Source organism: Siniperca chuatsi, linkage group LG2 (assembly GCF_020085105.1).
Source record: "Siniperca chuatsi isolate FFG_IHB_CAS linkage group LG2, ASM2008510v1, whole genome shotgun sequence".
NCBI lineage: Eukaryota > Metazoa > Chordata > Actinopteri > Centrarchiformes > Sinipercidae > Siniperca > Siniperca chuatsi.
In genome coordinates this window covers 8,730,252-8,741,917 of record NC_058043.1, presented here as the reverse complement: position 1 = coordinate 8,741,917, position 11,666 = coordinate 8,730,252, and the positions used below count along the sequence as shown (strand labels likewise).

The 11,666-nt window shown below is 37.5% G+C and overlaps 1 protein-coding gene across 8 annotated transcripts; it reads left to right on the top strand.

Moving 5' to 3' along the window:
* The first annotated feature begins 2,335 nt into the window (after positions 1–2,335).
* Positions 2,336–10,841, top strand: im:7151449 (complement decay-accelerating factor). Of its 8 annotated transcripts, none has more exons than XM_044217020.1 (14): positions 2,337–2,573; positions 3,263–3,448; positions 3,607–3,706; positions 4,701–4,774; positions 5,098–5,280; positions 6,583–6,648; positions 6,840–6,938; positions 7,031–7,129; positions 7,281–7,349; positions 8,642–8,680; positions 8,766–8,807; positions 8,895–8,943; positions 9,418–9,493; positions 9,736–10,841. In XM_044217020.1, exons 1-13 carry the CDS (start codon positions 2,492–2,494, stop codon positions 9,473–9,475), a joined length of 1,146 nt encoding a protein of 381 aa, XP_044072955.1. In that variant the 5' UTR covers positions 2,337–2,491; the 3' UTR covers positions 9,476–9,493; positions 9,736–10,841. The 8 variants fall into 8 exon arrangements, with proteins under 8 accessions (XP_044072992.1, XP_044072997.1, XP_044072955.1 ...); XM_044217011.1 differs by having other exon boundaries at positions 2,338–2,573; positions 9,764–10,841; XM_044217072.1 differs by lacking the exon at positions 2,337–2,573 and adding an exon at positions 2,753–3,107 and having other exon boundaries at positions 9,764–10,841.
* Positions 10,842–11,666: the final 825 nt, after the last annotated feature.

Genomic DNA, 11,666 nt, shown 5'->3' with positions numbered 1-11,666 from the left:
TTCTGGGTTAGGGTCTGTGTTAGAAGCTGTTTTCTGAAGAGATCTTTATTGAAAGAACGAGCCTTTTTTTGTGAAAAACAGATATTTCTGGCAGCAGGAAATAAGTAATTATGTGAAATGTGGATATCAGGGGAAAAAGTCCTCAAAAATTAAGCCCTTTGTACGGTAACATTGGTCATGTCATATATGTGTAGTATGTAGAGTTAAAAGTTATGATCCTGCTACTCTTTACATCACATCCTTGGCATGCCTGAGCATGAGAAAGGCAGGTGAACTATGCAGCAGAGGACATATATTAACATTTGGTTGGCAAACTCTTTTCTCTGTTATCAGACATGAAGAGAAGCAGATGCATTCTTCTAGGTTGATTGTTGAGAAGGGAGGTGTCTTAATCGTTCTCTTGGACAGGGTGTTTGGAGAGATAAGAAAAGCAGGTTATGGCAAAGCTCTTGGAGGCTTTGAACATGAGAAGTTGCTTCGTGAAGCAAGAAAATTGCTTGGTTACCAACTAATTTTTTAGTTTTGTAAACGCCACAAAAGGAAATGGGGTGCACCACGCAGTTTTTATAGGTGACATTTTATCGGGTTGAGTGTGCTGGGGCATTTTCCATGCCCAAAACAGTGAGATCTTCTTTTAATATCCTACTTTTTAGTGATGTAATGTGCATCATCAAAAATATTCCCTATTCTTTCCTCACTGGTTTAAAAAAACACTCACTAAAGAGTACAGATACGGGTTACTAAACTTTATTAGCTTTTGTTGACAGGTTTCTATGTAGTCTGTGGGTTTCTCAGGCAACTCTGGGTGGAGGAAGGAGGCGGCCCCTGTCAACACACTTATGTGGTTGTAAATGGTTGGTGGAGTGTGTGTGAGGCATTGAGGCACATTCCCCTTGTTGAAGAAAACTGTGGAATGTATCCATGACAATAACCTAAACCCCAGAAAGGGACTCAGGCTCTGTAATGTAGTGTAAACTATTACAACAAACATCTGTATCCTCACTATCACGATCCCTAATTTATTTCTCATATATGTGTTCAGTTAATAATGTTGTTGCTGTTATTATTATGGTGATGGTTGTCTTCGTTGTTGTTATTTTTATTTACCAAGGCATATATTGAAATGTAATTAATCTGAGATTTATCATGTTCACTTGGTGAGACTCTACAAACTTGTAGGTCTGTACCAAAATATACAGAATAGAGTATTAAAGGGTTTCCACTTTGAGGACCCGGGGAGGGAATACTCCCTTTTTTCCAGGACACACCCATAATATTTCCAATTTTTTCCGTAGCAACACTTCGGGAGATATCACCACTTCTTAAAGGAGGTGAGACTACTGAGCTGCTCTAACTGGTGTTTATTTACTGCTCATTAAAAGAACACTCGCATCGTTTAATTAAGTTGTTCAAATGTCATCGATTGTATTTACTTTGTTCATTCTGAAACCTCCGTCTGTGCCTGTTGGCGATACTGACGCTGGAACACATACAATGTCAAGTTAAACAGCTTTAAAGGCGAAACTTCCTGTCCTGCCTTTCAAAATAAGACACTTGTTTTTGAAGGAAGGCTGGATGATATTCGTCCCAATGGGAAATTGTACTGTTACAGCAGCCAAGTCACACATGAATCGTAAAATAAACAACATAATGACACACAAGGAGATAGATAATAAATAAAACAATGGAAACATACAATTACAAGGATGTATTTACAGGTATGTAGGCTAATATACAATTAAATGCTACTGACATCAATAGTATGATTTATCAATACTATGTGTTGTAAGATGTTATAGAGACAGGGCTGCACCTAGCATTATTTTTTATCAATTAATCAAACGATTCATTTTTCAATTAGTCAATTAATCTAACGACTCTATCAATTATTCTGAAGATTATATTTTTGATTAACAATTAATTTACCCAAAATAAATGTCAAAAACTTGTCTCATCAATATTTCAATTATTTATTCAATCATTTTCGCTTAAAAACAAACAAAAACATGTAACAAGAAACAAAGTATGCGCTGCAGGGCATTATTCTGCAACAGAAAATATATTTGTCTATTGAAAATATTATAATATTTGAAAGAATACGTTAATATATTACCCTATTTCTAGTAGGTTGTTTCTTATGTGCCCACTTTGTTTCTATTTAATTCACCAGCTTATTTTAGTAAGCCGCGTGTGGAGTACTGAATAGTACTTTTAGGGAGCAGTTAGTTAATTAGGATTAAAAATCAACACGTGCTTCTTCGGGGAGAACATCTCTGCTTTTATTATGAAGGCAATTCTTCACTTCACTTCATGTCATTCTGGTTAACTTGACCGCAGACAACATGGATAGTAGTGGTGAAGTTTAGGGGGAGGATCACTGTTAACAGGACAGGCAGCGGAGAGACTCACATCTATACATCGCCTCTCTGAAGAAGTTGGACTGAAAGAGATATTATCTGGATCAGGATCATTTCTCTCCTTTCAGCCCAGCATGGAAGTTTTACTGGACACACGTGGAGAGCGAAGAGTCAAATGTCTGCTGTTACTATACCTCTTGGTCATGAAGGCAGCAGGTCAGTATAACATCAGCCTCGCAGTCTGGTTTATGAGATAATAATTATCAACATACGAAGTCACATGAGAGTTCCAGTAGGCTGCATTTTCTGTCAACTCCACAGAAAAATAACTGTCACTTACTGTAATGTCAGCTTCTATGAAATTATGCAGAAAATCATACAAATTTAACATTGGTGATTTTAAAACCTTTTTAAAAACCAATAAGATTACTCTATACTAACTTGTACACCTGTACAGTATGATGCAATCAAATACAACTGTTCTGCCATAAAGTCTACTTTTATAATGTTCAGGTTTTGTTGAGACTTTCATAGAGGTGTTAATTTAATTTATATGTTTTAGCACTGAGGTCATAGTTAGTGATGGTGTTCTACTGGACTGCATTTTATTCAGCAGTGTTTTCAACATATTATTAGAAAGTGTTTTTTCACTAAAGACAAAAGCTTGCATGTGCAAATTAGGCATTCACAAACTGAAAGTCCAGCGCACATTTTCTCACATGTATTGTGTAATCTCAAAGTGACTATATGGTAAGTCTGATATTAGCTTTATTTATTTACTTATTTCTTCACATTAGAGGCTTTCAGGTTTACTGTTTTATTGACTGCAGCTGGATCATCATGCCTGATTTTGAAACAAAACGATGTCGCTGTTGATGTTCCCTCTTTGTATCTTTTTTCCCCAGCCAACTGTCCTACACCTCAGGGAAGGCCAAATATTGTCTTGACCGACGCATCACTTCTAAAGAATGATTTTCCAGAGGGTTCTGAAGTCACTTTAGAGTGTGCTAAAGGATATGTTACCGAAAGTGGCTCTGATATTATAAAATGCATTGATGGAAATTGGACTGAATCAGATCTCACCTGCAAAAGTGAGTCCTGTCTACTTTTATTATAACTCTACTGACACTTTTATCAAACACAGTCTTCTACTGTTGACAACCAACAGTCATTATTCTGCCATTATGGGGTTAATGTCCTAGCATAAAAGTGCAGCAGCAATGTTCTATTGTGTGTTTTTATATTACAGGGAAGGACTGTGGTCCCCCTACACCTCAACCGAATATGAGCTTTAATACCAGCGCTGGTACCCTGTTTGGTGCTGTAATAAGAGTAGTTTGTGATAAAGGGTGAGTATAAATGTAAATGGTATCATATCCTCCTATCTATTTGCACTCTGGTTGAATTACATGTCTTAGATTTTGAGAAGCAAGTGGAGCAGCTCCGGTGACAACACACAGGGAGCACTCAGCAGTGTTACGTTTTACTAAACGGTTGGGCTCAAGTGCAGGACTCAGACAAGGGGTAGGAATATAAAGAGATTTATTAAAGAAAGGGGAAGTGGATGGAGACCAGGGCTTGGGATCCAGAGCTGGCAGCGAGGACGTGAAGGTATGGTGGTGGAGCTTGGCGAGACTGGGATGAAGATCCAGAAGAGGTAAGCAGGTAGGTGAGGTAATGGTGGCGACGATGCCATGGCTGAGAGACATGTGGCAGACAGACAGGCAGGAGCAAACGAGGAGCGTATGGCGGATATAACACGACACAGAACAAGAACAGACGGAATGCTTTAGCAAAAGCAATGGTTGGCAGGTGTGTCGGCTGAGAGGAGTGATTGGGTGAAGGATCTCAGGTGAGTGAGAGCGGTGGAGTCAGGAGTCAGTGGACAGAGTCAGGAGGAGTAGCCTCGCCTCCACACACACACACACACACACACACACACACACACACACACACACACACACAGAGACAGGGGAGAGATAGGAGACACAGGGCAGGGGAATAATATTTGGAAACACTAAGGGAATGCAGACAAACTGTCACAGCCGTAATGTTCATGTTCATTTACATACAAACCACAAAGTATATCTTTTTGCTGTACAGCCAACAGTTGTCTTCCAAACAGTGCTGCTGGCAAATAGACCTAGATGACTGAAGTCAAGGTGGATTTGCTAATGGAAAACGTATCTAAAGAAAACAAAATAGTCTTGAAACATTGAGAGAGTTGTTGACACACACTCTGTGAGAATTGAATTCCAATGTTGAAATTTCTTTCCCATTGCATAACAAAATCATGTCTCTACAATATTAATTCCTGCTTTATTTTCCTCTGTCTTTCAACAGTTACCAGATTAGGGGATCAAGCTTCAAACAGTGCTATGCGGCAGGGTGGAGTAGGAGAGCAGCCAAGTGTGAAAGTAAATTTCTCTTATATTGTATTTTTTGAAGCCACAGCCAGAAGCATTAAAACTACTGTTTTGGTACATTTCTACATTTCTTCTCTTGCATGAGTCATTTTAACACATGGCTTACAGAGCAGTGGTTTTGTTTTTTCTGTCTTTGTGAAGTTGTTCTTCTTCCTCTGTGCCCAGACTTTATGTGTGCTTTTTCTCTCTTCTCAGTCTCTGTATCCGTCAGCAAGTAGCACAGTTTATATGACAACAATATGGATTATTTATTTTTATGCTAAATTATGTTGTGAAAATAATATGTGAAAACACCTGTTTGTGTGATTCCTCAGTTGTAACATGTGATAAACCGAGTGATGTGACCAATGGCAGAAACTCATGGGATTCTCACAATTTCCCAAAATATGGAGACATCGTACAGTACATCTGTAATGAAGGACACACCCTCATTGGGAAAGATAGCATTATGTGCAGAGAAACTGGTAAATACGATTCTCAGCCTCCTGAATGCCAAGGTAAGCACACTCCATCCATGTGTTTTACACAACAATATTTCTTAATGCATATCAATTATTGTTCAAGTTATTTAATGTAAGGACCACATAGGTAGTTTTATGTAGGTATGTTTTAACCCATTATTTACAAATACTCTTTGCATTACTGCAGACCATTTTCGAATCATACATTTGTAGATAGATTTCCAGTCTTTTATACAGCCAATGCTTTCCATTCATTTCACTGCAATATGAATATCAGCTCGCAGGTACTGACTTAAGCATTATACCGTCAAGTTAACATTTGTTATCTTTATTTTTTGTCAGTTATGTTAACACTGTATGATATCCCTATGTGGCGGCTGTGGCTCAGGAGGTAGAGCGGGTCGTCCACTGATCACACGGTTTAGGGTTCAATCCCCAGCTCCTCATGTCATGTCGACGTGAAAGACACTGAACCCCAAATTACTCCCGATGGCTCCAATAGCCAGCACCATTGTTGTGAGTGTGTGAATAAGAGGCAAAATTTGAAAGCGCTTTGGATAAAAGTTCCTTACAATTATACATTTATAAAGCAGTTGTGAGCAAACTTTGTCCAACTACTACTAGCATTGCATTAACCAGGTAAAGTAAATTGTCTGAAAATGAAACTGAAAAAAAGAACAACAAAGTGTTGTGAATGCCCTGACGAAGCAAGTTTTAAGCAAGTTTCAAAGCTCTGTAAGTTTTTCATACTGTAGGGAAATAACTATAAAACAGTGGTTGCTTGGAATGTAATAAATCAGTCAGAAAACCTCTGTTATGCTTTGAAATGTTGCCATGTAATCAGTGCATGATTTGTAAGACATGCAAAACCATGTGCGTGGTCTTTCGATAACTTCCCAATCCTTAATGGGCAACAGAGGTTTGTAAGATCAGTAGTGAGTTTGCAGTGTACTTTCAAGCACCCAAATGCAATATTTATCTACTGTATTAAATAGAATACAGTGCACATACTGTAGGTGTTGCTAAGGTGTCACTGAGAACACTCAGCATTGAATACACTGCTGGCAAGTTTAAACATCATCACTTAAACCCTTCTCTACAGACTCTTCTCCTAGCTCTTTTATGAAGCAGTATTCAAGCTTTACAAAATGTTTCTATTCACCATTCATGTCTGTACAACAAGAAGCATGTTACTGATGCATAACTTTCATTTGTAGACACAGCACATTCTGCATGTAAAATGAAATCTGTATGCATGCTCCACCACCAGTCTCCTAAATGGCAGATGAACAATATTTTTTTAACCCCAGATAAATTCAGTAGTGTTCTTATTCATAGGTGTGACAACAGAAGGTAGAATTACAACAAAAATGGCAACACCAACGTCTACACCTCCAGCACAAGGTATAGAAATATTTTACAAACAGAAATCCTTAAAATATTTTTACACTGAAGAATTTAAAGATAATAATTGATAGATATTCAATCATTTTCACTGTACCTCTGTCACTAGAAGGAATCCAGTAGATTAAGAAGACTTTCCTTTATAGGTGGCAAAAATATTTTGACAACAATTATTATTTTCCATGTCACAGAAGCGTCCACTTCTACAGATTCATCTGCCACACCCACAGCTCACAGAGATAAAACTATCACAACCACTACAGCACCAACTGTCTTACCTTCAGTGCAAGGTACGGAAGCAGATCAGCATGTAGATTAAGAAGACTTTCCTTTATAGGTGGCAAAAATATTTTGACAACAATTATTATTTTCCATGTCACAGAAGCGTCCACTTCTACAGATTCATCTGCCACACCCACAGCTCACAGAGATAAAACTATCACAACCACTACAGCACCAACTGTCATACCTTCAGTGCAAGGTACAGAAGCAGATCAGCATGTAACAGCACTTGGCAGCAAGAATGGATTATGTGTATGCTGCATGCATCTCAGAAGTCTTCTCTGCTTGACGAATCACTTTTATCCTGTCCAAAGAAGAATTAAGAATCATTCTGATCTTTCTGTTCAAAGGTGGCAGAGACATTTTGTCAGCCAAAGACAACGCTACTACAACCAGTGTAACATCATCTTCATCTCAAGGTATTGAACAATTGAACGAAGAAGCAGTCAAGTTTGAATCTTCTTTCCATTTGGAAGTTGCATGATTACAAGCTAAAATTTAATAACAGACTTCTGTTCCATGGATTGTTTCTGTACCTCCCATGAGCAGATGCTTCCCAAGCAATTCTTGGTACAATATACCTCTAAACTTTAGAAACATGTAGACTTCTGAGCTTTGTGTGATTTATGTCTATGTGGTCTGTTTGTTATTTCAGTTAAATTACCTGGTTGTTTCAGTGGAGGGAAGAAAGATTTGTGGGATGAAAAAATATATAATAATAACTAAAATGGATCTGTAAGTCAAACACAAGATTTAATACTTTGAAACTGGTCATAATGGGAAAGTAATGGACAGTAGTTGAAATTACTCAGTAAATGGGATTCTTAGTGATTCAGTTACATTTGTAGACATTTCCTGGAATACTTGAACTAACAAATTTAACTTAACAAATAGGGAAATACGCTTATTTGCTTTCTGGCAGGGAGTCAGATGAACAGAAGGATAAAAACAACAATTTGCTGTTTTATGAGGGGTAATGTACTGAGCTATTTCTTGGGTCTGAGCAGTTGAAGGCAACCAGCGGAGACTCCCGGAAGCTACTGCTCACAGCCAAGATATAATTCGGCTCATAACCCCCCATAAAATGGGAAATAGTTTTTTTCACACTTTCGATTTTGCATAGATTAAACAAATGAGATATAACATGTTAATTAGTGAGTTTCATTTTTTCAGGCTAGCTGTTTCCCTCTGTTTCCAGTCTTTATGCTAAGATAAGCTAACCAGCTGCTGGCTATAGCTTCATATTTAATAGACACGTATGAGAGTAGTATCAATCTTCTCATTTAATGTGAAACTATTCCTTTAACTCAAATGTATTGCTCTAAGTTTGCCTTGTAATTTTTAACAATGGTTTTAATGTTTTACTGTCTGTAAAAGAACTGTCATTTCATATACTGGGACATGTGTCTCCCTCGCTCAGTCCCCGTCCCAGTTAATATATTCATGCTTTTAATCTTCTTCCCCCTCACTGATCCAACATACATATAACCTTTTCTACCTACAAGCACATATGAGCAAAATAATTTGAAAGATGCTATAATCTACAAACATTGTACAGATAAGTGGCTTTAAAATCAGTAAATGAGATGCTCATTGTGTAACAGACCTTCTTGTATGTGTTGATAATGTTTCTGATGTAGCCTGAGTCAATCATGTTATCTGTGGTAGTTGAAATTGTTTGCATACTAATAAAACTGTTTTATACATGCAGACAAGCATTATGGGGCTGTAGATACTAACAAGGATATTGGTGAGTTATTGAACCCCAGTCCCATCAAGATGTTTACATGGGTGATTATTTTTGCTCTACATTTAATTTTGCATGTGTCTTTCAGGATATACACCTGCTATAATCAGCCTGATAGTCATTCTACTAGGTAATGTACAACTTTTCTCTTTGGACTTCACACACTAACTAAAGTTTACAGTTGAAATACAATCATTTTAATTTATTTTCTTTACAGGTGTATCTATAGTTTTCGGTTTATACAAGTTACTTCTGAAGAAAAAAGGGTGAGATCCAATGTTTAATTTTTAATTCATGACTCATACTTGATTATGCTTTTTATCCTTCTGTTGCTTTTTCTCTTTGCACATTCTGCTCTTAAATGCACAGTAACAAACAGGTCAAAGTAATATGCAGTAACTTCTAAATAGCTAACTCTGCAGCAGGTTCATTAGACATTTATGTGACCTGAATTTGAGTCCAGAGATGAAGGCACTTTTAACACAAGCTTTTAACTGCGAACTTGATATTTATCTTGTGAATTTCACTTGTAAACCAGATAAACCAAATGCCAGAGAAACTTTCCTTAAACATGAATTGCTCTTTATATATTATAATCAAGGTTAAAGCTTACTTTACAAAAAAATAATTCTCTCAAAGTTTTAATTAAGTATGCAATAAAACACCATTTGGTTAACTAATACAATTCTGACAAATGCTCAATAATTCTGACACAAATTCCTTATTTGATGACACTATAGCTCATATGACACCGGAGAAGACCTGAAGCCGGAGTTATTACAGTTCCAAAATCTTTAGATTGCCTGCCTGACTAAGGTACCTATCAATTCCTGTGTTTTTACTGCTATCAAGAGCAATTACCATAAAACAACCAAAATACCTCTAAAAACCATATTGAAGAATTGTTTGTTGTTCACTTTACTTCTCAGGAAAAAAAAAAGCTAACATACAGTTTAAGTGGGAACATGAAATAGATATTACAAATAGCCAATAAAACATGAATGGTGTGCTATTTTCCTTTTTTGCACCACTGTGTGAATGAAGCTCAACCTTAACAGTTTTCTCTTCATTTCTTGTCAACACCAGCTCCGCAAATGGAACCGCGCCTATCTGTTAAAGAGCATCTATGACCCAGGGAGGACGTGCCAGCAAGCTGTAGTAGTGTAGCAGTGCCTCTCTGAGTTGATGGGTGAAAAAACAAAACAAAACTGACTTTAATGTTATGGCACTTCAAATGGCAGATAATCAAATCTGTTGAGTAAAAGTATCATAATTTAAGTTAACGTCCAATGATGAAAAGCACTTTTTGTAATGATGTTTCTTTTGTTTTTTTAAACAAACAATTGTAAATATTTAATGCCAATTTTATTACTATTTTGTACATTATTTATGTTATAAACTGGACAAAACACTTTAACATTGCCTCCATGTATTATGAAGTATTGCAGTATTTTATTGAGAAACACTTAAGGTTTTTGAGAAACCTTAAGTGTCTTGTGGATGACACGCAAGGGAGCAGGGAACACAAGGAATAGGACCCAAATGCAGACTTAGAGGCAGAGCAGATGCAGTTCATTAATTTATTTCGGGGAAAGGCTTACACGTAGGCAGGCAAAGGTCCAAATCGGGAGGGCAGTCCAAGACAGGTAAACAAATCAGACAAGGAGCAGGCAATAAATGAAATCCAAAAATCCAGGCGAGGTCCAAGCAAATGCAGAAATAAATCCAAGAGACTCAGAAGAAGCACAAGAAACAAGGCTGGGACACCTGACATCTAAACCACACACCACTGCTGATGCAAATGATAATGACAACGAACTGACACTGAACAAAGGAAAAAACACGGACTAAATACATTTAGGAAGGGCAGACAACAAGACACAGGTGCAATTAATCAACGTGGGGCCAACAATCTAAACTGGAGGGAAAGCAAACAAAGACAGGAAGTAAAATCACAAGACACAGGAGGAGAGGAGAACACTACAAAATAAAACAGGAGACAGGACAAAACCCCAAATCTATGACATTAAACCCATAAGTCTGTGTTATTAATGTGCTATTTTGTTAAGACAGGCTCATGAAAAAGGTAATTCAAGAAGTATACAATGTGGTTAATTCAGTTTGTAGACTGAAATGGCGACTGATAAAGATACAATCAGCTGCATTCTTCGCCTCCTGACTCTCTTTCCGTCATTGTCTATTGTTCTGGGGCTCTTTTTGTAAGCTGTGCAAAATAATGGGAAACCTTCTTTCATGAAAAAACAATCCAATAGGGTGCCTACCATCAGAAATTCTCAGGAAAGTGATCAACATGTTTTTGACCTTGAATGGGTAACTGAATGGGTTCATTGAGACAGTGGAGCAGAAACCTGTAAAAGTTTGTCAACCATTCATTTGATATGTGGTCTCATGTTGAAGTGTTGCATTGTTCACATTTTACAAAGTAGCAGTTTTTGTGGATAGACTTAACGATTGCATTCACAGTCGTGGCAGCAGTGAATGACCAAGGCATTATCCTGGCAGGGGTGTGGACCAGTACATAATAAAATGTGGTTCCACTATTTCATTGTACCCTGGACTGCTGTCGTGCCAGAGGCTTGAACTGTGCCTTTTCTGCATCAAAAGAGAGGGTTTCTTGTGTCTACTTCAAAAGAACTGTATTGAAAAGATGCTTTGATTAACTTGTGAAATCCTCTGGAAGAAGAAAACACGGTCACAAACAGCATATGCACTCATCAGTTATTCATCTTACTTATGTAGACAGACAGCGTATTACAGAGAGGAGGGGTTTGCCGTTTTTCCTCAAGTAGTAGTGATATTTAAGTCATCAATCATTCTCCAAACCCAGCCCCCGGAAAAATGATGGATGACATGTTCTTTTATTACCATAACCATGGACGCTCTAGTTTGGTTTTTGACAAATCCACAGCTCAAAGTAGTTCCCCACAAAAAGCACTAAATACTCCAGTTTGACTAATATTTGCTAAAA